The sequence below is a fragment of the Homarus americanus genome, unplaced genomic scaffold, assembly GCF_018991925.1.
Source record: "Homarus americanus isolate GMGI-L3 unplaced genomic scaffold, GMGI_Hamer_2.0 scaffold41366, whole genome shotgun sequence".
Classification (NCBI taxonomy): domain Eukaryota; kingdom Metazoa; phylum Arthropoda; class Malacostraca; order Decapoda; family Nephropidae; genus Homarus; species Homarus americanus.
In genome coordinates, this window is record NW_024723541.1 from 3,459,949 (window position 1) to 3,486,486 (window position 26,538).

A 26,538-nucleotide genomic window follows, 5' to 3' on the forward strand; every position below is an offset into this window, starting at 1 on the left:
TAATAATAACACCAACAGACTTAAACAAATAATAGAGGATAATGAAAATAGTGAAGCAGTTATCTGAAGGAGGAGATAAATCATCATGGTTCCTGGTCAAGTGCTGCTGCTGCTCCTGGTGAGACGTGTGTGCCGGCCGGGCCAACCTGACAACACTACAACCTCGGGTCCACCATCTAAGTGTTGGTAATAGTGAGGGTAAAAGTCACGTATATTTTGAGTTAATGAGCAACTTAGGCGGTGAAGGAAGACCAAGAAAATATTAATTCTTCCTTCAGTATCGACCAAGTGTGTTATGGTGTCGTTAGAGGTATTATCAGGACTGTTGAAACTGAATGTTGTTGTGATCACGTGTATGTCTTGAATGAGGTCGTTAGTGGGTATACAGATGATGGTGTTGGGATAAAATCAATGTTTTCTTCTCCCAGTGGTGGTGTGGTGGTTGGTGGTGTGGTGGTTGGTGGTGTGGTGGTTGGGGGTGTGGTTGGGGTGGTTGGGTGTGGGCTGGTGGTGTGGTGGTGTTGGTGTGGTGGTGTTGCAGGTTGGTAGTGCTGGTGGTGGTGGCTGGTGGTGTGGCTGGGGTGTGGTTGGTGTGCAACGGTGTATGAATCCTCTGCATTGACGTCATAGCCGCTGTGTTGCTCTCTGCCTGCCCACGACATATACGAGTGGGGGGAGGAAGGGAGGGTATTACCTTGCCTCATTCCCACCCCCCCTTCCAACACAGCCTCTACCTTTGATCTTAATGGGGAAGTGGAATATTAACCCCCTACATTATCCCCCACCCCTCACCATCTCAACCACCCCCCACCACTACCCCCACCACCACCACCCACCTCCCTTACTCTCAACAGTGATACAAGTAGGTAACCTTAACTCAGATACACCCCCCACTACCCCTTTATCACATCCTCCACCACTGCTCCACCACACTCTCCCCACTCCTCCACCACCACACCCCCGACTCTTCCACCACACACCCCACCACACACACCACCACAACCCCATCCCTCCTCATCTTGACTCACCACACACCTTTATGAACTTAACGTAACTTAACCTAACCAAACGGAAGGAGTTCATGTAAATATGACCCACTGAGAAGAGCTGCTGCTGTTGTTGATAATGGAGTTGTGTTTCAGCATTAATGTTTATACAGTAGAAGGTAATGGTGCGTTTTAGCGGTGTTGGGCAGGTAATGATTGTGGTGTTAGGCAGGTGTGTAGTCAGTGTTGGTTCTTTGTTAGGTTAGGTTAGGTTAGGTTAGGTTAGGTTAGGTGGTAATTATGAGTGGCTGTGTACGGTGTAGGACATTTAACATTCACCTGGTGATGCCTCCTGACGGCTCTTCTTCTCCTCCTCCTCCGTCTCCTCCCTCGGATAGGTCCTTGGCCAGACTGTCTTCGTATTCCGCTCACTCAGGACTGTTGAAATTTGAGGCACGTAAACTTGTATTAAAACTCTGGGTCAGGATTATCAGAGGTTCTTTACGCTTATTTTGTATCGTAACCGTAAAGTTAAGTTCAGGTGCAAAAAATAAAAATCCAAGATGGAGTCAGAATTACGCAGTGACTCTACCTTAACTCGATACATTCACCTGATTTTTTGTTCCTCTTCTCAAAGTCATCCAGGTATAGGTCTATTCTTATCCGTATATGTAGATAGGCCTAGTCACCATGGGAAACTTATGACCCCACGTATTTCAGTGCCAATCATATGTATCTTTCGTATGTATCTTGACCTAACTTCTCCTGTATCATCATGTATTAAGATTTGTATATAACTGATTAGAGGTTAAATAATATGATGCCAGTAGTTCAAGATATTATATGGTATTAATATTAGACATTTCCTTCTCGTTTTAGGTATTTGAGAGGTGTGAGTGAGTGTGATCACACACACACACACACACACACACACACACACACACACACACACACACACACACATACCTATCTACCCCCTACAAGGCTCAAGAATCACCACATCCCATTGTTCTTACGTCTTTCTTTCCGTCACATTTATAATCTTATTTAATTTCTTTTTTTTTATATTGCAATGACTTCTCTTTACTGTGACCTTGTATATCGGGGTCTGTGTGTCATGTGTGTATAGATAACTTCTAACCTAACCTAACCAAGTCTCGCATCAAGAGGGTCGTTTAGTCCTAATGGGTCCCAGTCGTAATGATTAAAGATAGGGCCCCATTTATTAGATCTGTGAGGGCCCATTTTGATATGCAACATCACTCTCTGTTTACTAACATTCATTTTGCATTATCCACTGTTGTTTCTTGAGTTCTGCATCCGCCCACGTCCCTATCCTCGTCCCTATCCTCGTCCCTATACTCGTCCCTATCCTCGCCCACGTCCCCGCCCCACCCGCCCGTTAAATTAATATTCCACCACATGTCTCGTGTAGGTCATGCAAATATGGCACACCGTTGTCTCGTCTCCAGGCACAAGGACGACCAATAGCCGATGGTTTTGATCATCCCTGAGAGACATGCTCGCTTACACTCCTCTCTCAAGCTCTTTGATGCCTTCGGTGCTGGTCCACATTTTCTTGACTGGGTCTTCGTTTTTTTTCTTGTTCTTCTTGTTCTTAATTTTCCTCCTCTTCTTCCTTGCTTTCTTCTCCTCGTTCCTATCTTTCCTCCTCCTTCCTCCTTTTCCTTCTTCTCCTTCCCTTCTCCTCTTTCCTACTCCTCCCGCCCCCTTCTCCTCTTTCCTACTCCTCCTGCCCCCTTCTCCTCCTTCCCGCTCCTCCTCCCTTCTCCTTCCCACTCCTTCTCCTCCTTCCCACTCCTTCTGCTCCTCCTTCTCCCTTCTCCTCCCCACTCCTTCTCCCCCATCACCTTGATACTCATGTTTGCGTTCTCTCACCCAGCAGAAATAACTCAAGGTTTTAGCCAGGAATTTGTGGCTCTTCGTCATTCTTTTTTTTTAGGTTTAATTTGTCGAGGCTTTACCCAGGTAACTTCTCCTCTAATTATATCATACTAGGATTAAAAACCTATAAAAAAACAAGTGACTGATGGTGTATAAAGTGTTGGAACTTATAAAAACAAGTGACTGATGCTGTATAAAGTCTTGGAATCTATAAAAACAATTGACTGATTATGTATAAAGTGTTGGAACCTATAAAAACGAGTGACTGATTATGTATAAAGTGTTGGAACCTATAAAAACAAGTGACTGATTATGTATAAAGTGTTGGAACCTATAAAAACAAGTGACTGATGCTGTATAAAGTGTTGGAACCTATAAAAAAACAAGTGACTGATGGTGTATTAAGTCTTGGAATCTATAAAAACAAGTGACTGATGCTGTATACAGTGCTGGAACCTATAAACTGGGATTGAGAATAATAATGAATACTTGTGTCTCATGTTATAGGAAGTTACTACGTGTCTATGGCGCTAAAGGAACAGTAAAGCCTGGGACATTGAGCCTTGTGGTCAATATGTTAAGTCTCATTTCGATAAAGTACAGTTAATGTAAGCTGAATTTAGTAGAGTTCTCTTCTCTTCTCTTCGTATAGGACAAGAGAACATAAAATCCTCGCGTGACCTCATGACTAAAAGATCTGAGTTGAGGGAAAGAGTTAGGGGTAATATTTGACGAAAGATTAATTAATTTTCACTTCAATTTCCATTCTATTTTCTTTTCAATTTCCATTTCCACTTCAGTTCAGTTCCCATTCGTTCTTCTCTTCAATTTCTTTTCAGTTTCTATTCTATTTTTGTTTCAATTTCCATTTTTACTTCAGTTACCATTCGTTCAATTCCATTTTCTACAGGGGAAACTACGATAAAAAATAGTACATGTTTGTTATATTGTATATCAGGTTTTCTGAGTTTATTTTCGTGAGTTATATTAGTGTGTTGTGTATAGTGGATCTACTCTCTGGTATAAGCTATATAGTCCATGGTATAGCGAGCGGTCTGTGGCTTAAGCATTATATATTTTTGGAGCTTCTTAACCCTATATGACATCTTTATATGACCAGTGTTTGTCCAGTTGTCTCTTTCATTGTATATCTGGAAAATTGGAAATGGTGCAACTCTCTCTCTCCTCCTCTGCCTCTCTCTCTCTCTCTCTCTCTCTCTCTCTCTCTCTCTCTCTCTCTCTCCCTCTCTCTCTCTCTCCTCTCTCTCTCTCTTAGGGCTCCATTACAAAGGTGTGTGTGTGTGTGTGTGTGTGTGTGTGTGTGTGTGTGTGTGTGTGTGTGTGTGTGTGTGTGTGTGTGGCCCCAGCAATGGGGAAGTTGAATGAGGAATAATGTCTCTGTGGGTGGTAGTGTGTGGACAATGTAAAGCTTTCTATATAAAAAAAATGAATGAGGGGAAAAAAAAAAGGGGGAGAAACGATAAATGGGTTGAATTGTGGCGTTGAGGGGAAACTAAGTAAAGAAAATGAACGAAGGGAAAAAAAGAAAATCAATATATTTTTTTCCCTATGACGACCAAGACCTTTGATCTTCATGTAGGATTTACCACAGTTAAATGCAGTAGATCATCCCGACGTTATTTATCCTGGTAATAGAAGAAGGTTGAGAGGAGGGTAAGGTAAAGCTTTAATAAATGTGCTTTGGCGGCTTCCTCTCCCTTCCTCCCCTCTCTACCCCCTTCCTCCCTGTTTCCCCTTTCTCCCTTATCTACATTCCTCCTTACTCCCTCTCCCTCCTTCCCTCTCCACCTTCCTCCCCTTCTCCTTCATGCTTTCCTTCCTTTCCTCCTTCCCCCCCTCTTTCCCCTCCACCCACCCCTCTCCCATCAGTTTCTTGGGATCCGTTAACAACATCTGGAAATACTGACCTTTTCTATGATTTTTCCCTCGTGTATTTTTGTAATTAGTTTAAAAGGTCATTAGAAAAGTGATTAACCTTTTCACATTCCTTTGAACATTTAATGGAAAGGAAAATTGTTGTGTATGTGTTTATAAGCTGTTTACAGATGGTTTGTATGAGAAGGAGCATATCTCAATCGTCCCACGTTGTTGGCCTGGATGTAGTCCACAGGTCGCAGAAGCACAGGGAGAGAGGTGTGCTGTAGCATATCCAGCCACAATGTGTGTATGTGTGTATCTGTCTGTTTACATGTCTCCTGCTCTATGTTTCACAGGGTTGGTCTCTCTCTCTCTCTCTCTCTCTCTCTCTCTCTCCTGGTGGGTACCTGGCACTGCTTAACTAACCTAACTTCTAACCTAACCTAACTAACCTAACCCTATCTCCCTATAACCCCTAACAGGACAGAACAAAGTGGGCTATCACGGAACTGGGACAAATTTAGCCCAAGCTGAAATGAAAGCTGAGATCGGGAGACACGTAGCTGGGAAGAGAGAAAGTTTGCCTTGAGATGGGAGGACGTGAGCTGAGACACGGGCTGAGATAAGTCAAGGTAGAGTCTTGTTTATAGCTAAGATAAGTTTAGGATTTCACAGGGCTAAGTTTAGTCTGAGCTGAGAGGATGTGTGATGAGAAAGAGTAGAGATAGAGAGGAAGGAAGGGGGAGGGAGGAGAGAGAAGAAGAGATGAGAGAGGGAGTTGAAGGAGGAGGGAAGAAGAATAAGGGTGAACAAAGGAATGAAGGAGAGAGAGAGAGTATGATGAGGTAAGCTTCCTGGGGTATACAAAGGTACCATATCACAAGGAAGGTGTTCATCAGGGCATCGGAGGTACAGGTGTGTGTAAATTACTCATTAGGACAGGTGTGGTCGTGAAGGGGTGACTTAACACACACCTGTCCCGACCCACCTGTGCACTACTGTAGATGGTACGAGAAGTAATTTGACTAGCGTGGATCTGACGTGGATGAGAGGAGGCTAGAGCAACGCAAAATACACACGCAAAACACACACGCAAAACACACGCGCACACACACACAAAGACTTTACCAGTCAACCTACTTTACCACCTCTCTTCTTTACCAGCTACTGAACCTTGACCAGTTAACCTCCTCTTCACCCCCTCACCCACCACCTACCCTGACCCAACCCTCTACTCACACACACACACACCCTGACCCCAACTCGCCCCTCACACACACCCCACCCTGATCTCACCCCTCCACCACACACCCATTGACCTCACCAACCAACCAACTCTCTCTCTCTCTCTCTCTCATCTGCTCTTTTCCTTAACCTCTTCTCCCCCCTCACCCATTCTCCCTCGCCTCTCTGCTGTGTTGGCTGCCATGACTACACACGCACACACACACACACACACACACACACACACACACACACACACACACACACGGGATAACAGTATAACACCCAGTTTCGTATCTTTAAAGGCACTAGCAGTCCCTGATATGATGGATGCTCATTAATGAAAATTTGGTACACTATGAGCCACTGTAACAACCGTTAGGTCTTAGGGGCCCAGTAGACCCGGGGCCCATCTGACCAGTGACCGTTCTTCCCCTTCTCCTAGTCTTCTCCTTCCTTTAATATCCGTCTTTAATCCCCTCTCCCCCTCCCTCCCCTCTCCCCTCCCCCCCTCCCCCCCCCCTACTGTGTGTGTGTGTGGGAGGCTCCCCAGGTCCTGCCCCACCTACTGTGTCAAGTGTGTGAGGTTAGGTTAGGTTAGATTGGATTAAGTTACATTTGGGTGGGTGGTCTGAATTGGATTGCATTAGGTTAGTTAAGATTGAATTAGGTTTGGTTGGGTTAGTTTAGATTAGATTGGATTAGGTTAGATTGGATTAAGGTCGGTTTAGATTGGGTTAAGTCGGTTTAGGTTGGGTTAAGTTTACCTACAGTGTTTATTGGCTATGATAGTAATGACATAACTCCTTCGTGTTGGAATTTTCTGTATGTAGATGTGACAGAAGTGATGTCACACTGTAGAGGTCACTAACATCACTACCACCACCACCACCCACCCACCACTACCCACACCACCCACCACCACCTACCCTACCACACCACCCACACACCCCTACTACTACCACTTAACACCACTACCCCACCACCACCACTATCATCACCACCATCACCACCACCACCCCCACACCCCACCACCACCACCACTTCTGCTACCCACCACCACCACAGCTCTTCTGCCATAGCCGCCCCACATAACACGCAAAGCTCAGGGTGACATAACTCATCAATTAAACAGTAACTTATGTCACCTCTATGTAACTTCTCTCGGGTTGTTTTGTTTATTTTTCGTTGCTGGCAAGTCACACACACACACACACACACACACACACACACACACACACACACACACGAGATGACTCACCAGACAGGACTCCCAATGGTGATGTGAATTGAAGTTGGTTGAGTTTGAAATTGATATGGTAGTGACCCTATTCAGCACCCACCCACACCTATCCCACCCATACCCACCCGCACCCACCCACCCACCCACCCACCCGCATGGCAGACGTGATGAATAACGTACATACATCCTTTTAATACAGGTTATGGAATGAAGTCAGTTGTGAATAATCTGTAAAGTGGAAAAGGCGGATTAACCCACACTAAGAACTGGTCAGACTGGCTTCGTGTTTTCCTCCTGGTTTAATATGAGTTACATGTAAGTAGCTTAACCCCTATTGAGTATGATGACTAAGAGCCCTTGAGTACGATGACTTAACCCCTTTTTACGATGGCTTGAGTACGATGACTTAACCCCTTTTGAACGATGGCTTCATATTTTGAGTACGAAGACCTATTCCCATGTGTACGATGATATTATAATGTACTCAGGAGGTTAAATCATCTTGTGGTTAATCATCAGGTGAAATAAGGTGGAGTGCAAAGTCTTCAGGCAATCGACTTAACCCAACCTAACCAAACCTAACCTAACCTAACCTAACCTAACCTAACCTAACCTAACCTAACCTAACCTAACCACCCCAACCTAACCTAACCCCCCCCCCCACCAAGTAGCGTTAGGGTGTTTAATCAAGTGAAATAAGCTGTACCTGCCTGTGACCTGGTGGAAATACCTCTTACCTGTACTTACCTGTGCATATTGTTTACTTTACACCAACACACGTGATTGGACATAAGTTTGAGATTCAGGTGAGTGAGGCAACTAGGGAGGGTTAACTTCATGTACCAGGGAGGGTTAACTTCATGTACCAGGGAGGGTTAACTTCATGTACCAGGGAGGGTTAACTTCACGTACCAGAGAGGGTTAACTTCATGTACCAGGGAGGGTTAACGTCATGTACCAGGGAGGGTTAACTTCATGTACCAGGGAGGGTTAACTTCATGTACCAGGGAGGCTAACTTCATGCACCAGGGAGGGTTAACTTCATGTACCAGGGAGGGTTAACTTCATGTACCAGAGAGGTTTAGCTTCATGTACCAGAGAGGGTTAACTTCATGCACCAGAGAGGGTTAACTTCATGTACCAGGGAAGACTAACTTCACGTACCAGAGAGGGCTAACTTCACGTACCAGGGAAGGCTAACTTCACGTACCAGAGAGGACTAACTTCACGTACCAGGGGGCGGCGACCTTGACTTGGGGTTGGTTAGGTAAATAGAGTAACCTTGTAAAAATCAAATGGATTCTGCCACTGGGTTTTGGCCTCTGAGCCACTCAAAGTTTATTATTATTATTATTATTATTATTATTATTATTATTATTATTATTATTATTATTATTATTATTATTATTATTATTATTATTATTTTCATTATTATTATTATTATTATTACTATTATTATTATTTTTATTACTATTATTATTATTATTATTATTACTATTATTATTATTATTATTATTATTATTATTATTATTATTATTATTATTAGTGTTATTAAGTTGTTGTTGGGTTGTGGGAGGTTATTATGGGTGTGGGTTAAGTGGATATCAGTCCCATTAGGCTTCTAGTTTTAATAGGCCCTTACTCCTAATAGACCGCCCTGGGCAGTGACGGGTTACTTGGGCCCCAGTCCCGATAGACACTCAACCTAATCTGATTAACCTGATGTAAGTGGTGGTGGTGGAAGTAATGTTGGTAGAGGTGGTGGTGGTGATGGTGGTAGGGGTTGTAGTAGTGGTAGTAGTAGTGGTGACAGTAGTAGTATTGGTGGTGATGGTGGTGAAGATGGTGGTAGTGGTGATAGTGATTGTGGTAGACACACTGGTTGGGCCCCACAACTCAAGCATCATGTGTCCTGTCGCCCTTCACACTACACAACTTAGACCAAGTATGATGAGTTGTTTTATGGCTTTACAGTGTTACCAGGCTTTACAGTGTCACCAGGCTTTACAGTGTCACCAGGCTTTACGGCGTTACCAGGCTTTACAGTGATATCAGGCTTTACGGCGTTACCAGGCTTTACAGTGTTACCAGGCTTTACAGTGATATCAGGCTTTACAGTGTTACCAGGCTTTACGGCGTTACAGGCTTTACAGTGTTACCAGGCTTTACAGTGTTACCAGGCTTTTACGGCGTTACCGGGCTTTACAGTGTTACCAGGCTACACAGTGTCACCAGGCTTTACGGCGTTACCAGGCTTTACAGTGATATCCAGGCTTTACGGCGTTACCAGGCTTTACAGTGTTACCAGGCTTTACAGTGTCACCAGGCTTTACGGCGTTACCAGGCTTTACAGTGTTACCAGGCTTTACAGTGTTACCAGGCTTTACAGTGTCACCAGGCTTTACGGCGTTACCAGGCTTTACAGTGTTACCAGGCTTTACAGTGTTACCAGGCTTTACAGTGTCACCAGGCGTGAGGAGGCAATAGGCTCAAAATTGTGACCGAGAAGAGACTGACTGACTGACTTAGTAACTACTGCGTCACACCTCTCCCCTCCTCTCCCCTCCTTTATCCAATTCTTCCTCTTCCTTGTTTTAATCGATGCCTTGGCCATTATTGCTTATGTTTACTAATAGTATTTAGCACAGTGTGTGTAAATAGAGATAATGAGGTTAGTACTCGACAAAAAACACTGAGTAGGTATGAGGTCACTAGAGTACTACTTAATTGAGTACATAGAGGAGTGAATTATAGTTGTACATATATAAGAGTTAGTGCAGAGAAGAGTAGTGTGTGTGTGTGTGTGTGTGTGTGTGTGTGTGTGTGTGTGTGTGTGTGTGTGTGTGTGTGTGTGGGGAAGTGCCAACACGTGGTGGTAGTGGTGTCAACAGGGCGGAAATTGGCTGGTAGTCCCATGCCTCACCATCCCTCACCCACCTCACCCCATCCTGCCACCTCACCATCCTCACCCACACCTCACCATCCTCACCCACCTCACCATCCCTCACCCACACACCTCACCATACCTCACCCCCACCTCACCATCCTCACCCACACACCTCACCATCCCTCACCCACACCTCACCATCCCTCACCCACATACCTCACCATCCCTCACCCACACCTCACCATACCTCACCCCCACACCTCACTACACCTCACCAGTTCACCATCCCTCACCCACACCTCACCATCCCTCACCCACACACCTCACTATACCTCACACCATTATTTACACCCCCCATAACCTTCTTTATTACTGACGTCCTGCAAGTCAGTAGGTCATCCCCCTGTGTCTCTGTCCACATATTATTAGTTGTTGTGGCTGAGTGGAATTAACTCTCACTTCCTGGCTTAGTGGTCTCTTGGTTCGGGTCCCGCGGCGTCCCTAACTGATTTGTCTGATTTTGTAATAGAAGTGAGAGGCAAGAGAGGGCTATGTTTGTCTCCTTGTGTACTTAAGGTTTAGTCTTGTATGTGTTTGTATGTTACATTGTCTTTAACAGTTCATGAGAGCTGTATAGTGAAGACTCAATATAGCGGACTTGTATCTCCATATAATCCGTTAGATGGGGTTTCATATTTAACAGACCCTCTATATAACGGATTTTCCTCTCCATATAGTACGTTAAATAAAGGTTTTACTGTACAAACTGATTCCATTTTTCCAGCCTAATACCCCGCCTTTCCTGACCTGACTGATGATGTGTTATACAGGTAGAGTACGAGTATATGACCTTCTTCCGGTAGCCACAACCAATGAAAATGCTACCAACGCTTTGAGACACAAACAAGTGGTTGATGATGTTGAGGGTCAAAATTGTTTAAAATATTCGCACTTCGACGTGATGATTGTATGTCAACATTTCTTTCCCCTTGTTAGGTTGGGTTGGGTTGGGTTTGGTTTGGTTAGGTTAGGTTGGGTTGCGTTGGGTTTGGTTAGGTTAGGTTGGGTTGGGTTTGGTTAGGTTTGGTTGGGTTGGGTTGGGTTAGGTTGCGTTGGGTTTGGTTAGGTTGGGTTGGGTTTGGTTTGGTTAGGTTAGGTTAGGTTAGGTTAGGTTGGGTTGGGTTGGGTTGGGTTTGGTTGGGTTAGGTTAGGTTGGGTTTGGTTAGGATGCTTGGCTTATTTAAGATATATCAACAATATTTACTTCTTTCTTTAAATCCAATAAACATGATTTTTTTTACACGTATGATCAATGTTTACTAAATTCTCCTGAACCAACACCAGGGATTGTTTGTGTTTAGTCTATAGTGTAAAAAATATTTTGATCGTCAATCCTTTCTACACATCAAAAGGAAACAACATCAACTAAACATCATAACAACTGGGGTCTGAAATTGCTCCAACTATGCTCGCTGGAACGTGTTGTTGACAAGTATATATTCACGAGGGTTTTGCTGTGTCAAGCTTTATTCGTTGATTACTACAGAATGGCTCACATCACCACCAAACTGTGACTCTACCTTAAATCTGGAGGTGGTAATTGAAACGTTTGATTTGTGTGTGTGTGTGTGTGTGTGTGTGTGTGTGTGTGTGTGTGTGTGTGTGTGTGTGTGTGTGTGTGTATGTGTGTGTGTGTGTGTGTGTGTGTGTGTGTGTGTGTGTGTGTGTGTGTGTGTGTGTGTGTGTGTGTGTGTGTGTGTATGTGTGTGTGTGTGTGTGTATGTGTGTGTGTGTGTTTAAGTAACAAACTAAGTCTTAAGATCTGCAATGGAGTTTGAACCTAAAGAGACCGATCACTAATATTTTCATTGATCAAAATTATCTGTTGTGGCCCAAAGATGCATTAAAACAACAACAGCTACAACAATAAAAACAACAACAACAACAACGATCCCCGCAGCTGAAACACACAAAACAACAACAAACCCGATGTAATTTTTTTCCTGGGTGGGGTTGGGAGTCAGCTGTAAACACTGGTATTTTATTGAAGGTTTTACGGGATGTATATTTGGGTGTGAGAGGATCGATGCAGTACAGGGGCCGTGGCCAGGTGGAAGATGTGGACGAGGGGACGTGGCCAGAAGGAGGGTGTAGACGAGGGGACGTGGCCAGGTGGAGGGTGTGGACGAGGGGACGTGGCCAGGAGGGTGTGGACGAGGGGACGTGGCAAGGGGGGACGTGTGGACGAGGGGACGCGGCCAGGAGGAGGGTGTGGACGAGGGGAAATGTGGGCGGAGGGAGAGACGTGGCCGGGAGCGTGTGGGCGGAGGGACGTGCACTCTGACCTTCACTTTGCTCCCTGACAGCCTCCCGCCTCCCAGCTGGTTCATCTGCCTTTACGGGTTAACTCTTCTACCTATTTGTGGTAACTCATCTACCTGTACTGGGTAACTCATACACCTGTACTAGGTAACTCATCTACCTGTAATTGGTAACTCATCTACCTGTACTTGGTAACTCATACCTGTACTAGGTAACTCATCTACCTGTAATTGGTAACTCATCTACCTGTACTTGGTAACTCATACACCACAGATAATTGTGGTTGAGGTTTTTCTCGTGTATAAACCGACAAAAAAATAAAATAAAACATTGATCTTATTGTCTAGGACCCTGAGGTAGCCTACACACTCGGCTCGTTATCCAGGACATGAGTCATTTCCTCGTTATTTTCTTTCGAATTTCACATTTTTTTAATTCCTGGTTTACGATTCATCTTTGTAAACGTGTAGGTGGTGGTGAGGTGAGATGTCGTGAGATGGTGGTGGTGGTGGTGTGGTGAGGTGGGATGTGGTGTGGTGATAGTGGTGTGGTGAGGTGGGATGTGGTGTGGTGATAGTGGTGTGGTGAGGTGGGATGTGGTGTGGTGTGGTGATAGTGGTGGAGGTCTCAAGGGAGTGATTTTGAGGCTCCTAATCTTTGAGGGGGTGGCGAAATGGCCCTGGATTTACCTGCAATTTGTTCTTGGCTTCACTAGATTTCCATGTTAAGATAGGTAGGTGTGTGTGTGTGTGTGTGTGTTACGGTATAAACTGGTTGTTGAAGGTGGTTTTAGATACGTGAAAAAGTCATACGTTTAAGGATTTCATTTACTTGGGCCCCGGTTTTACTAGATATTACCCCTACTAGACCCCAAAGACAACCAGTCATGTTAGCATTGGAACTAGTACTGGGGCCCATTAGGACTGGAGCCCATTAGGACTGGGGCACATAAGTACTGGGGCCTATTAGGACTGGGGCCCATTAGGACTGGGGCACATAAGTACTGGGGCCCATTAAGACTGGGGCCCATTAGGACTGGGGCCCATTAGGACTGGGGCCCATAAGTACTGGGGCCTATTAGGACTCAGAATCGTGATTAATATCGAGTGTTTTATCCCAACCGTCACTCCATGTCTTGAGCATGGCAGGAGATTGCACCATCCTGCTCAATGAAGACTGGGCTGATCAAGAGCAGGCTGGGTGGGGGAGGGGAGGGGAGGGTGATAGGAGGAGGGAGATGGGATTGAGGAGGAGGTGGTGGGGAGAGGGAGGAACGCCTCGGGCCACAGGTAAAATGAGAACAGTTTCATTTCAATCACACACACACACACACACACACACACACACACACACACACCATCTGGCAGGAAGAGGCTGGGGGCTGGTACCTCAACATTACACTGATTAATCTGAAACAAGTATTGAAATTTGTGATGAATTTAATACCAATGTTGATATTTTTGTGGTGATTCTGACACAGTTGTTGAATTTGGTGATGAATCTGAATAAGTTTGATTTGTGTGAGGATGACAATTATTTTAGGTGGGTTAGATTAGGTGACACGTGACATAAACTAACTGTGCAAAATAATACACAAGCCAAGACTGTGTGTGTGTGTGTGTGTGTGTGTGTGTGTGTGTGTGTGTGTGTGTGTGTGTGTGTGTGTGTGTGTGTTAATTTCACCTCACTCGATTCAAATAATAGACATAATTAGGTGATGTAATAACAAGACATTTGTGGTTATGACTTTCTGTTATGTATGAACCATTGTCTTGAAGGGGAGGTGAGGTAGGGGGGGATGGGGGAGGAGGCGGGGAGAAGGAGAGAATGAGGGTGAGAAGGGAGAGAGAGGGCGGTAAGGATGGAGAGGGAGTGGGATGAGGGGATATTTGAGCATCACGTGACTAAGGAACCACCCAGTGTGCCTCCTCCGTTTTCCCTGATAATGAACGATATCGACCCGTGTAGAAAATGGCAGAAGCATATTAGGGGCGAGAGTAGCTTACACCGTCACAGTGATGGTGGGTGGGGCGTGGTGGTGATGGTGTGTGGTGGTGTGGGGCGTGGTGGTAGTGATGCTGTCTGGGATGTGGTGATGGTGTTTGGGAGTGATGGTTGTGTGGTGATGTCGGGCGTGGTATTGATGGTGGGTGGTGGTGCTGGTGAGTGGGACGTAGTGGTGATGATGGGTGGTGGTGCTGGTGAGTGGGACGTAGTGGAGATGATGGAGTGGTGGTGATGCTGCATAGGACGTAGTGGTGATGATGGAGTGGTGGTGATGCTGCATAGGACGTAGTGGTGATGATGGTGAGATATGTAGGTGGTGATGGTGGTGGTGTGGGAGACAGTTCACCATCGCCTGGGTCCTGGAAGCTGAGATTCAAGGGGTGTTGGCCACGTGTGTACAACCCGTATTTAAAGACCCACCTACCAGAATATTCTCCCCTCGTCCTCCTGTCGGGGTGGTGAAGGAGCGGGTGAAGGAGGAGGTGGTCTTTTGAATATTTCCTTGAGTCCTGCTGAATATTTCCTTCTAGGCCTACTGAAAATTTCCTTGAGGCCTACTGAATATTTCCTTCTAGGCCTACTGAAAATTTTCTTGAGGCAAACTAAATATTTCCTAAGCCTACTGAATATTTCCTTCTAGGCCTACTGAATATTTCCTTCGACACCTACTGAACATTTCCTAGACTTACTGAATATTTCCTTCTAGGCCTACTGAATATTTCCCTCTAGGCCTACTGAATATTACTGAATATTACCATCGAGGGTTGGGTAAACATTATTTGGACATCCTTGGCAGGGGGGTTGAGGGGAGCCTACGTAGGTACTAAATCTTGCAGTAAAAATAATGATGATTAGGTGGTATAAATTAAGTTTATTACCTACAGAGACTATTGCGTTCAGGTGGTGCTGGTGGTGGCGTTGGTGCTGGTGGTGGCGTTGGTGGTGTTGGTGGTGGTGGTGTTGGTGGTGGTGGTGGTGGTGGTGTTGGTGATGGTGGTGGTGGTGGTGGTGGTGTTGGTGGTGGTGGTGGTGGTGGTGGTGGTGGTGGTGGTGGTGGTGATGGTGGTGGTGGTGTTGGTGGTGTTGGTGTTGGTGGTGTTGCAGAGTGTGATGATTGGAGAGAAGTTGTGGTTATTATGTGTGGCGTTGAGGGGTGGCACCACATAAATACATACATACATACATACATACATACATACATACATTACATACATACATACATACATACGAGGAATATAACCACAATTTAATAAGAATGATTAAACGAGAAAGATAAATAAAAAATAAATAAAAATGAGTGAAACAAGGAGAGACTAATGACGAAAGAGGATGGAAGAGAGGGAGAGAAAAGGGAGGAGAAAGAGAAGAAATAAAGGAAGGAAGGAAGGAAAATGGAACAAAATGAATATAAGGAAACACATTTTTTTAGGTCATGGTGCTGCCGCCTTTTTTATCTCTTCTTATCACGGGTGTTTCTTCACTTCCACTCTCCCTTCCTTCCTCATTTTTTTCTCTTCCCTTCTCCATCCTCTGTCTTCTCCTCCTTCAACCATCCTTTCCTCTCTCCCACCTCCCCTTTCTCTCTCTCCCTCCTCCCTCTCTTCTCTTCAATCATCCATCCTCCATCCCTCCCTCCCTCATTTGTTCTCTTCCCTCCCACTCTCCCTCTCTCCCTCTCTAATCCCCCTCTCATCCCTCTCCGAAGCAGCCGGGATATAATGAAGGGTTCTGGCACTATATATATACCGTATATATTAAGTGTAATCAACTTTATAATTTTTAGTGGACTAATTTGAAACTTGCCACAGAAGTTACATAATGGAGGTGTGTGTGTGTGTGTGTGTGTGTGTGTGTGTGTGTGTGTGTGTGTGTGTGTGTGTGTGTGTGTGTGTGTGTGTGTGTGTGTGTGTGTGTGTTTTGCATGGTGCACATTGAGACCAAGACTCAACACCCTATTCCCCCCTTCCTCCTCTTCCCCCTTCCTCCCTTCCCCTTCCCCCCTTCCAGCACCTTACATCAGGCTTGTCAAGAGTGATGGAGACTCCTACAGAAAACAATGGGACAAAAATAAAACATCTTTGTCTTCTGGTATAAAATTCATTATGCAATATTTATGTTTTTTCCCTCATTTTACCAGCTGGCAGATGAGTTAATTTTAGCTGTGTTGCGCCAAGACAATTATTATCCTTATATAATACTTGACAGTGGCATTATTACCCCTTTATAATACTTAAAGGGTCTTTGTGTTAAGGCTCACTCTAAGGGCGGTCACGGGCGGTAGTTTAACAAGCAATATAGTGGTTGGTGACTGGTCTTTCCACTCAGTGTTGGGTGATCGTAGGTCAACTTGCCCCCTCCCCCCTCTCTCCCCTGACAGACAGACAGACAGACAGACCACTACCACTACCACTGGAGAATGCGTGGCACAACGTAAAAGAATCCAGTAGTATCCAGAACACAGTTGATTGATAACGTGTGTGTGTGTGTGTGTGTGTGTGTGTGTGTGTGTGTGTGTGTGTATGTGTGTGTGTGTGATGGGAAAGTTGACAGTGGCACTCGGAATGCCATCGATTTGGCACACTGGGGCTCTGACGTCACACTCACTCGTTAATGTTGAAGGTTGTTGGTGGATGAACCTAGCCTGGATGACCCTGATGGATGAACCTAGTCTGGATGACCCTGGAGGATGACATGTATGATGGCTGAAGACCTACCATAACACTCACCTCAACAACCACCCACACAGCCATTCAATACGTCATAATATATCCTAGTGGTGACGTCGTTCTGTCTGACGTCATACATACTTCCAATACGTCATAACATATCCTGGTGGTGACGTAGTTCTGTCTGACGTCATACATACTTCCAATACGTCATCATACAGGGAAGATTGTACTGGGGAAATTTATTGTTCAACCTGAAGCTGCAATGAGGATTTTTCTTTTATGACGTTTAAGGAGGGAAATGACGTCTTTTGGGGAGGTGGTTTTGGTTACTTGTTTGCTGAGAGAAAATAGATTGTTCGTCATCTCCATTGTGTGTGTGTTGAGCCAAGTTGAGAGGTGCGTCACTACAACCCCCTCCTCCTACCCCTCATCCTCCCTCCCCCCATCCCCCTCCCCCCCCTCTGTGGTGGGTTCAGACACCTGCATCTCCTTAGTGACCTGTTAACACCTGTGATCTGCCATTGCTCATCCGTTCCTCCAAGTTGGTGATTATTCCATTTTTATTTTCGGTACAGTAATACAATGTTATTATTATTATTATGGGGTGTAAGAGGAGGAGGCGGAGGAAAATACGTGTTAGAAAGGTGGTAGGGAGTGTAGTGGTAGTGTATGTGGTGGTGGAGAGGGTGGTAGTACTTGTAATGGTGGTAGAAAGGGGAGTGGTAGTGCTTGTAATGGTGGTGGAGGGGATGAGGTGGTAAAGGAACTAGTGTTTGTTAATGGTAATGACGGGGGTAGTACTGTAGTAGTGGCAGTGCGTGATGGTGGTTATAGTGATGGGAAAAACACACTTATAGTAAAGGGTTAAGGTAGTGTACTAGTGGTGGTGTAGTGGAACTGTGATGGTTCGTGGCACCCAGGCAGTGTTCTCAGTACCTACCTGAAGAAGCCACAGTAGGCCTGACACGTGAGCATTATTATACCAAGCCTGTCACATAATATCTCTGTTTACCTATTACCTGAAGACGCTTAATCTAATAGTGTGTAACCTGTCTCTCTCCTGTAACCTAAATAGACGTGTAAGCTCTAATCAATAGTGTGAGTGAGTGAGTGAGGTGAGTACGTGAGGTGAGTGAGTGTGTACGTGGGTGAGTGAGTGCGGTGGTGCCAATGTGACAGGTTTCCACACGCGGGTTGAGGAGTTGTGGCAGCAAGGGGTGAATCATGACAGCAGCGAGAGACGGTTGATAAACAAGGCGGTGTTTGTTGTCTGGTGTTGGAAGTGTTAAGTGATCTTCTGACTTCCTTTGTACTGTATAAATGTGATACTATGAAGACGCCATGGTTTCTCGTGATTAGTGTGTACGTGTGTCTTATCTTCCCCATTAGGTTAGGTTAGGTTAATCTTCAGGTGAAATAAGCTGGAGGGGGGAGGGGGGGTGGATAATCTTCATGTGATGTCCCACAAATACTCACCACTGTGGTAATAAACTCGGGAGAAAAACACCTATAGATGTGTTTGTTTTGGTCGTAGTTTTTGTTGCTATTGTGTGTTCTGCTTCTGCTGCCCTAAAGAACCTGCTCCCTGCTTAGTTTGTTTATTTTTTTAATGTTTTTTCTGCTTTTACTACTATGAAAAACCTGCTGTCTTCTAAGTGGTGTTCCTCTCTACTGCCGAAGGTCTGGATATTGGCGAGGAGGTGGTGGTGGAAAACACGTTCCTCATACTGTACCTGAGAGCATGATCAAAGGTGCTTCTTGAGGAGTATTGGTAATGAGGTGGTGGTGGTGGTGTACGTGCGGGTTGTGGCGTCCAGGGCGATTATCATTGGCTGGAGAGGACGAGGGCGGGGAAGGATTCTTAACTTATCCTAATCTAAGTTACCCTAGCCTAGCCTCAGCTGACTTACCCTAGCCTCAGCTGACTTACCCTAGCCTCAGCTGACTTACCCTAGCCTCAGCTGACTTAAATTATCCTTGCTTGACATAACTTAACCTAGCCTGATCTAACTTATCCTACCCTGACCTAACTTTTCCTAGCCTAACCTAACTTGACTTTACTGTCTCTAGCCTAAAGGAACCCAACCCAGGCTTAGGTTAGGTTAGGCTGGGCTGCTTGGGTCATCACACCAGGGGAGGTCGCTTAGTTTTCCGTGTTGAGGATTCGTGTGGGTGCAGGTGTGAGTGATGACGTCAGTGGAGATTATTTACAGGGTACACACGGCCTCTACACACACACACACACACACTCATGCCGTCGTGCACACAAATGACGTACACACGGCCTCTACACACACTCCTGCCTCCGTGTACACAAATGACGGTTTTTATATTACCTACGTGTCGAAACACAAGTGTACACTGTCCCCCTCATTATACACTGTAGCTTCCTCTTGCATTTTCCTCATAATACACTGTATCTTCCTCATAATACACTGTATCTTCCTCATAATACACTGTATCTTCCTCATAATACACTGTATCTTCCTCATAATACACTGTATCTTCCTCATAGCTTCATCCTGTCTATCTTCCTCTTACACTGTAGCTTCTTCATAATACACTGTAGCTTCTTCTGTAATACACTGTAGCTTCCTCATAATACACTGTATCTTCCTCTTACACTGTATTTCTTCATAATACCTTGCTTCTTCACCCAGCCACCATTAGCTTCCTCATAATACACTGTATCTTCCTCATAATACACTGTATCTTCCTCATAATACACTGTATCTTCCTCATAATACACTGTATCTTCCTCATAATACACTGTATCTTCCTCATAATACACTGCCTCCCTCACAATCTTCCTCTGATAGGAACATGGTAAAATACAGGCCGGGGTGGGGAGGGGGAGGATGGGGGTGGTCTTCACAGTCAGTCATGTTACATTATAAGGACTTATTTCAGTGCTGTTTTTTTTTCTTTGCAAGCGATCGTGACGGGGCATCTGCTGGGTGTTTTTTCCTCTCTCTCTCTCTCTCTCTCTCTCTCTCTCTCCTCTCTCTCTCTCTCTCTCTCCTCTCTCTCGCTCTCTCTCTCTCTCTCTCTCTCTCTCTCTCTCTCTCTCTGTTTCAAGAAATCAGTCAATCCAGATCCCAACACGACTCTGTGACGAAGGAGGTCAAGACGTATTATAAATAAGAGGAAACTACTGATGGTTTAACTCGTCGACGAGACCTGTACACGAGACCAACGGACGTATAGATGCACCAACGTACGCATACAGACGCACCAACGAACATACAGACGCACCAACGAACATACAGACGCACCAACGAACGGATTTACGCAGAACGTTTCTATATTCGTCTCCCAAGAAATAATTTTACAAAACCTTTCACCAACAAGCATCATTACCAAGTGTGTGTGTGTGTGTGTGTGTGTGTGTGTGTGTGTGTGTGTGTAGCATCACTAAGAGCCTTGTTTACATGGTGTATTAGGTATGTGTGAAGAGCTTTAATGCAGTATATTCACCGTGCGCTTTACGTCATTCCTCTGTTGTTATTATTCATCATGGTGGTATGGTGGCGTGTGACTGGCAGTGTGGATGTGTCCTTGCTTTTGTTATGTATACACGATTATTAATATGTGTGTGTGTGTGTGTGTGTGTGTGTGTGTGTGTGTGTGTTTTGTTTATACCCGGGGATATATTGTTAACTAGATATATTTACCAGTAATTACACATACAAACCCGAACCGGTGAAAAACGTACCCACAGAGTCAACAAGGTCAGGATGTCCACTGTGGCCATGGCCCTGTGTGTGCGTGCCAACTGTCTCTTGTTCCATCAGCTGCTTTGAGTGATCTTGCTTTAGTTAACAAGAGAGGGTTAAGTATAATATATATTTGTTCATTACATATTGACTTTTTTCTTTTCCTTTCCTGGTTCCTGTTTGTGTATGTCATAGGTAAGATTAAGCTTAAATCATCCACGAAGCTTAAATCATCCACGAAGCTTATATCATCCACGAAGCTTATATCATCCACGAAGCTTAAATTATCCACGAAGCTTAAATCATCCACTAAGCTTAAATCATCCACTAAGCTTGGGGTCACTTTAGTCTATGTGTAACAGCCATGACAGCTTAGACTCACCCATTGGTTCCCGTGGATGAGTAATTTACCTTATTGAAGTCTAAGTTAAGATTCATTTTATATACTGGCTATTTAATTTGAGTGATGGGGAGGGGAGAGGGGTGTGTGGGGTTGTATAAAGAGTGGTGGGGGGTTAGGAGGGGGGAGGAGTGTTGTATAAAGAGTGGTGGGGGGTGAGGAGGAGGAGTGTTGTATAAGTGGTGGGGTGAGGGGGTGTTGTATAAGAGTGGTGGGGATGGGGAGGGGTGTTGTATAAAAGAGTGGTGGGGGTGAGGTGTTGTATAAGAGTGGTGGGGATGGGGGAGGGTGTTGTATAAAGAAATTGGTGGGGGGTGAGGAGGGAGGGTGTTGTATAAGAGTGGTGGGGATGGGGAGGAATGTTGTATAAAGTGGTGGGGGGGGGGTGAGGAGGAGGGTGTTGTATAAAATTGGTGGGGTGAGGAGGGAGGGTGTTGTATAAAATTGGTGGGGATGGGGAGGTGTTGTATAAAAAGTGGTGGGGGTGAGGAGGGAGGGTGTTGTATAAGAGTGGTGGGGATGGGGGAGGAGGGTGTTGTATAAAAAGAGTGGTGGGGGGTGAGGAGGTGTTGTATAAAGAGTGGTGGGGGGTGAGGAGGGGGGTGTGTTAGGGGTTACATACAGAGTGGGGATGTTAACCTTGTGTGATTATTATTATGGTGTCTTGATATTACACCTGTACACTTTATTATTCAGAGAGAGAGAGAGAGAGAGAGAGAGAGAGAGAGAGAGAGAGAGAGAGTTGACACTTCATTCTGCTGTGCGTGTAGAAAGCTCCCTGCATAGTCGTCACCTTAGAGAAAGTTGTGTGTTTTCCTGAAATAGATGACTTTCACAGTACCTCACATCACCTCATAGCACCTCACAACACCTCCCAGCACCTCACAGCACTTCATAACACCTCACAGCACTTCATAACACCCCACAGCACTTCATAACTCCTCATAGCACTGTACAACACATCACAGCACTTCATAACACACCACAGTACTTCACAGCACCTCATAGCACCAGGTTCATTTTCATCAGTGTTTGTTTATTTTGGTTGGGGTGGTGATTAGGTTAGGTTAGGTTGTTAGACGTGTATTTGTGTAAGGCTTTGGTACTTTGAGGAAATTTTAGGATGTTTATTTTGTTTAGTGGTGTGTGTGTGTGTGTGTTATAATTCCGGGTCACAGCTCCTTGTGTGTGTGTACCTGTGTTTGTCTTTAACTTGCAAAAAAGTGTTGGTTGTTGACGAAGTTGTGTTCAGTTGGTAGAAGTTTTGTGTTGGTAAGTTTGTCTCACACGCCGCGTCTTGCATGAAAGGTGAGCAATTGGTAGGCGACACACACACACACACACACACACACACACACACACACACACACACACACACACATACACATATTTACACTGACTTTTAACACGTAGTCTTTAGTCAGCCTTATATTCAGTGTCGAGACTTTCCTCAGCTATAAGCTAACATGATTCTCACAATATATATTTTTTAATATATTTTCACATTAACATTAATTTATTTTGTATTATAATCTGATATTTTAATTAGTTTTTTATATATAAATTTATATTAACATTATTAACGCATTCTAATACCGCCAATGGTTTTAAATCATATTTAAATAAGTCACAATTTCACCTCAGTATTGGTAAAGTATCACACAATTACGTCACACATTTGTAATTTCACAGTGTTTTTTGTTATGGGTGAAAATATCTCCAAACGTCAGCACTTATGATCCATGACTTTCTTTTTGGCAGATCATTCTTTATAATGCACAACAACACGGTGGTTTTCAGTGCCGAATTTGTGGTAGAGAGAGAGAGAGAGAGAGAGAGAGGTCGTGGTGTTGGTATGAGAGAATGTCTTGTCGTGTTACCTCTCTCTCCACTCCCTGGATTCACGAAGATGCGAACGACGTAAACTTTCTCTCGTAACTGAAGGTGTAACACTGTATACTTAACGAGACTACGACTGAGGGCTAAGCTATATGCCTATAATAACGTTCTCAAAATGGTATCCAAACTTCACTGGGATTTTGACCTCAAGTAAAATACGTTCTCTTAATGCCCTGAAGCAGCTTGGTGAACCCCTGAGGCATTGGGAAGGCATGTGTGTGTCTTATGATAAAATGCCTGTAGTGAAGGTAGAGTCTTGTGTCATTTGGAGGCAGTTTTTTAGGACGTTATTACACACACACACACACACACACACACACACACACCACTGAAGCTGGATATTTTTTTCTGTTTTAAATTGAAATGATGATGATAAGAATTGTAGCCCTGAAGTGTATAGAGAGTCTTAACTTAAATTGGTTTGCCTTTTATCGTGTGAGTGAAAGCTGTGTGTGTGTGTGTGTGTGTGTGTGTGTGTGTGTGTGTGTGTGTGTGTGTGTGTGTGTGTGTGTGTGTGTGTGTGTGTGTGTGTGTGTGTGTGTGTGTGTGTGTGTGTGTGTGTTTGTTTTTGACCATTATCTCTGTAAGTATGTTGATCTGTTCTTATCTCTTCTTCGTCCTTCTGTAACGTGCGTGTGTATATCTCCTCCCATCCTCCCCCTCCCTCTCCCTGCCCTCCTTCCCTCCCTCTCCCATCCCTCCCTCTCCCCTGCCCCTTGCCTGGTGTGTTGGTTAGAGTAATTTAGTCTAATAGCGATTGCGCAACTAAGTTTAAGGCGTAGATAAATTGAGTCCTAGCTTTCTTGATTGACGTCCTTAGAAAGCTTAATTAGATGTCCAAGCTTTGTAGTTCTTTTATATATCATTAAGAACGAGTACTAGACTAACTCTTGTTGTCGTTTTTCTTATTTGGTCAAGTTTTTTACAGTTAGCTCATCAGATGTAAACACCGGAACGTTTATATTCCTCCTAATGATTGCTCTTGTCATTGTGTGGTTGTTGTGGGGGGGGGGGCTGTCAGTGACGCAGGTGATGATGACAGTGTTGCCCCATGCTGGCACACTTTTGTCTTGCTGGTCACGGCTCTTACTGGTGGCAGCCTTCCACTATGGTGCCATTTCACCATGGTATAGCAGCTCTCCACCATGGTAGCAGCCCTCCACTATGGTATAGCAGCTCTCCACTATGGTAGCCAGTATATTGTAAGATGGTAGTTCAGTAATACACACATTATAAACAGTATTTCTTTACAAAGGTTATACTCTGGGTTGCAACAGACGATATGTAGACACGCTACCCTGAAGGTCTTCATCCCAAACTTAATTATCAGTATTTGTGGTGATCGCTGCTGGAGGCCGTTATGGCCCCATTTGTGGCCGTAGATGGTGGCCACGGCCCAGGATTACACATTTATCCTTAAACTTTATATACAAACTGGAAAAATCGAGCCATAACTGGTGGAGGTGTTGGTGTACCGAAGGTTTGTAGCTCTTGTATATTATTTCTCATTGAGGAATTAATGGAAGGTGACGATGACTCTACAGCTTTATGTTATCTTCAGTATGTTAATGATGTTTACGTTTCTCTTTCTCTTACAGGAACTAACGGAGTTGCACCACGAGAACGTTGTGGCGCTGCTCGACTGCAAGGTGAGTGTGAACCACCCTGACGCCTCCTCCCTTCTGTGCCTCATAGCCACGACTCTGAGGACATTTGTCACTCCTGCTGGTTTAGTCAGGATTTGGGGAACATTATTCACTTTTATCGAAGGTATAAGGAAGAAAAGTGTGTGTGTGTGTGTGTGTGTGTGTGTGTGTGTGTGTGTGTGTGTGTGTGTGTGTGTGTGTAAAAGAAAAACAATTCTAAGACGTATCAGATGTATCATGTTGAGCCTCTAAGTTCCACCAGCAGCAGAAACGTGCGCTGAATATCGACGTCTGGTGAATTATCTGCAGGACACACACACACACACACACATACACACACATTCTCGGTCAAGGCGTAGAATCCTAGTGATAACCTTGACCTGTTTGATTGCGCTTCACTTCGCTATTTTGATTCCAAATTTTCTATGGTGACGTGACTATGGGGCAGTTCTAACTATAGTATGTGCTTGTGAGAGTTAAAAGTGTGGTGTTATACTTCACTGTGTTAGTTATTTTACGCCACACACACACACACACCACCCTTTGTTGTGTTCGGGTGGTTATGGTGATGTGTGTTGTGTAACTTACTGTGCGAAGAACACTATGCCAAGTTTGTCTCACCTGTCACCTGTGTGGTAAGAAGGATAGGCATCTTCCCTATTCACAAACACGACGTAATATACACAAGGAAGTGATTCAGTAATAAGTATGTAGAATGATCTCGATAACCATACAGGAAAAGGGAAACACTGAAACACCTTAGTCTTCGTCTTTGTTCTTCAGCTGATCTGACCTGATGTTATGTAAGGTCACCCTGTGTACATAAGCCTCTCTCAGTCCCTGTAAATTCAGTTGCCTCTGAAGATGTCTTGAAAGATGAAGGCTAAGGTGCTTCAGCGTTTCCCTTTTCCTGTGTGGTTTTATCTTGTCCATGTTTCCATTGTGGATCTACATGAAATGTAGAATGATAAGTACTGGTATATAGAATGATGACCATATAAAATGACAGGAATGATTAATGTTCCTTAACCAGAATGTTCTTATCACTAAGACGTACAACATGAAGGAAAAATGTGAATGACATTACGCAATCGAATGAGTTAAGTAGTGAAAAAATAGATTTTTTTTATCAGGGTTCATACAAAAACAAGATAAGAACGAAGAAAAGTGTGTAAGATAAGAGTGTAATGGACCGTAGTGATGTCAAACGCACCTAAAACGTGATCGTGTATTTGTAAAAGCTATACAGTCACTCCAAAAACTATCTGTACTTGGGGTGATCGATGAATTTCACAATGAACACTGTGACTCCCGTTGTCTCGGTAGGGTTGTCAAAATCCCTCATCCATTGTGTCATATTTTTTCAACATAATTTTGTATGGATAGTGTTTTGAGTAACTGTACTCATCCACCCACCCATCCCCCCCACACACCCACCCACCCATCCCCCACACACACCCACCCACCCATCCCCTCACACCCCCACCCACCCACAACCGCATCCAGCCCATACGTGCACGAACTGATCGCTATAAGAACAGCCCAGTCCCAACCATTGTAAAAATTATCAATAACATGTAATAAATCAGTGTATTCACTCCCGGTAAACACTGCTCCTTACACTGTCACTATGTTGAAATGAACTGTAGTTTGAGCTGATCCCCATCTAAGTTATTATATGTCTTATTTGTGTCACTTATGTTACTTGTATATTATTTGTAATTCGTAACCCATTCCCCAAATATGTAACTGTAAA

General features: G+C 44.4%; 1 protein-coding gene across 4 annotated transcripts in view; it reads left to right on the top strand.

Annotated features, from left to right (window-relative positions):
- The window catches only part of LOC121863571 (serine/threonine-protein kinase unc-51-like), a 117,703-nt gene that overhangs the window by 59,368 nt on the left and 31,797 nt on the right, over positions 1 to 26,538 (top strand). For all 4 annotated transcript variants that reach the window (XM_042362281.1, XM_042362280.1, XM_042362282.1 and 1 more), the window contains exon 3: positions 24,735 to 24,785. In XM_042362281.1, coding sequence (XP_042218215.1) covers positions 24,735 to 24,785 — 51 coding nt within the window. The remainder of the gene's footprint in view (positions 1 to 24,734; positions 24,786 to 26,538) is intronic.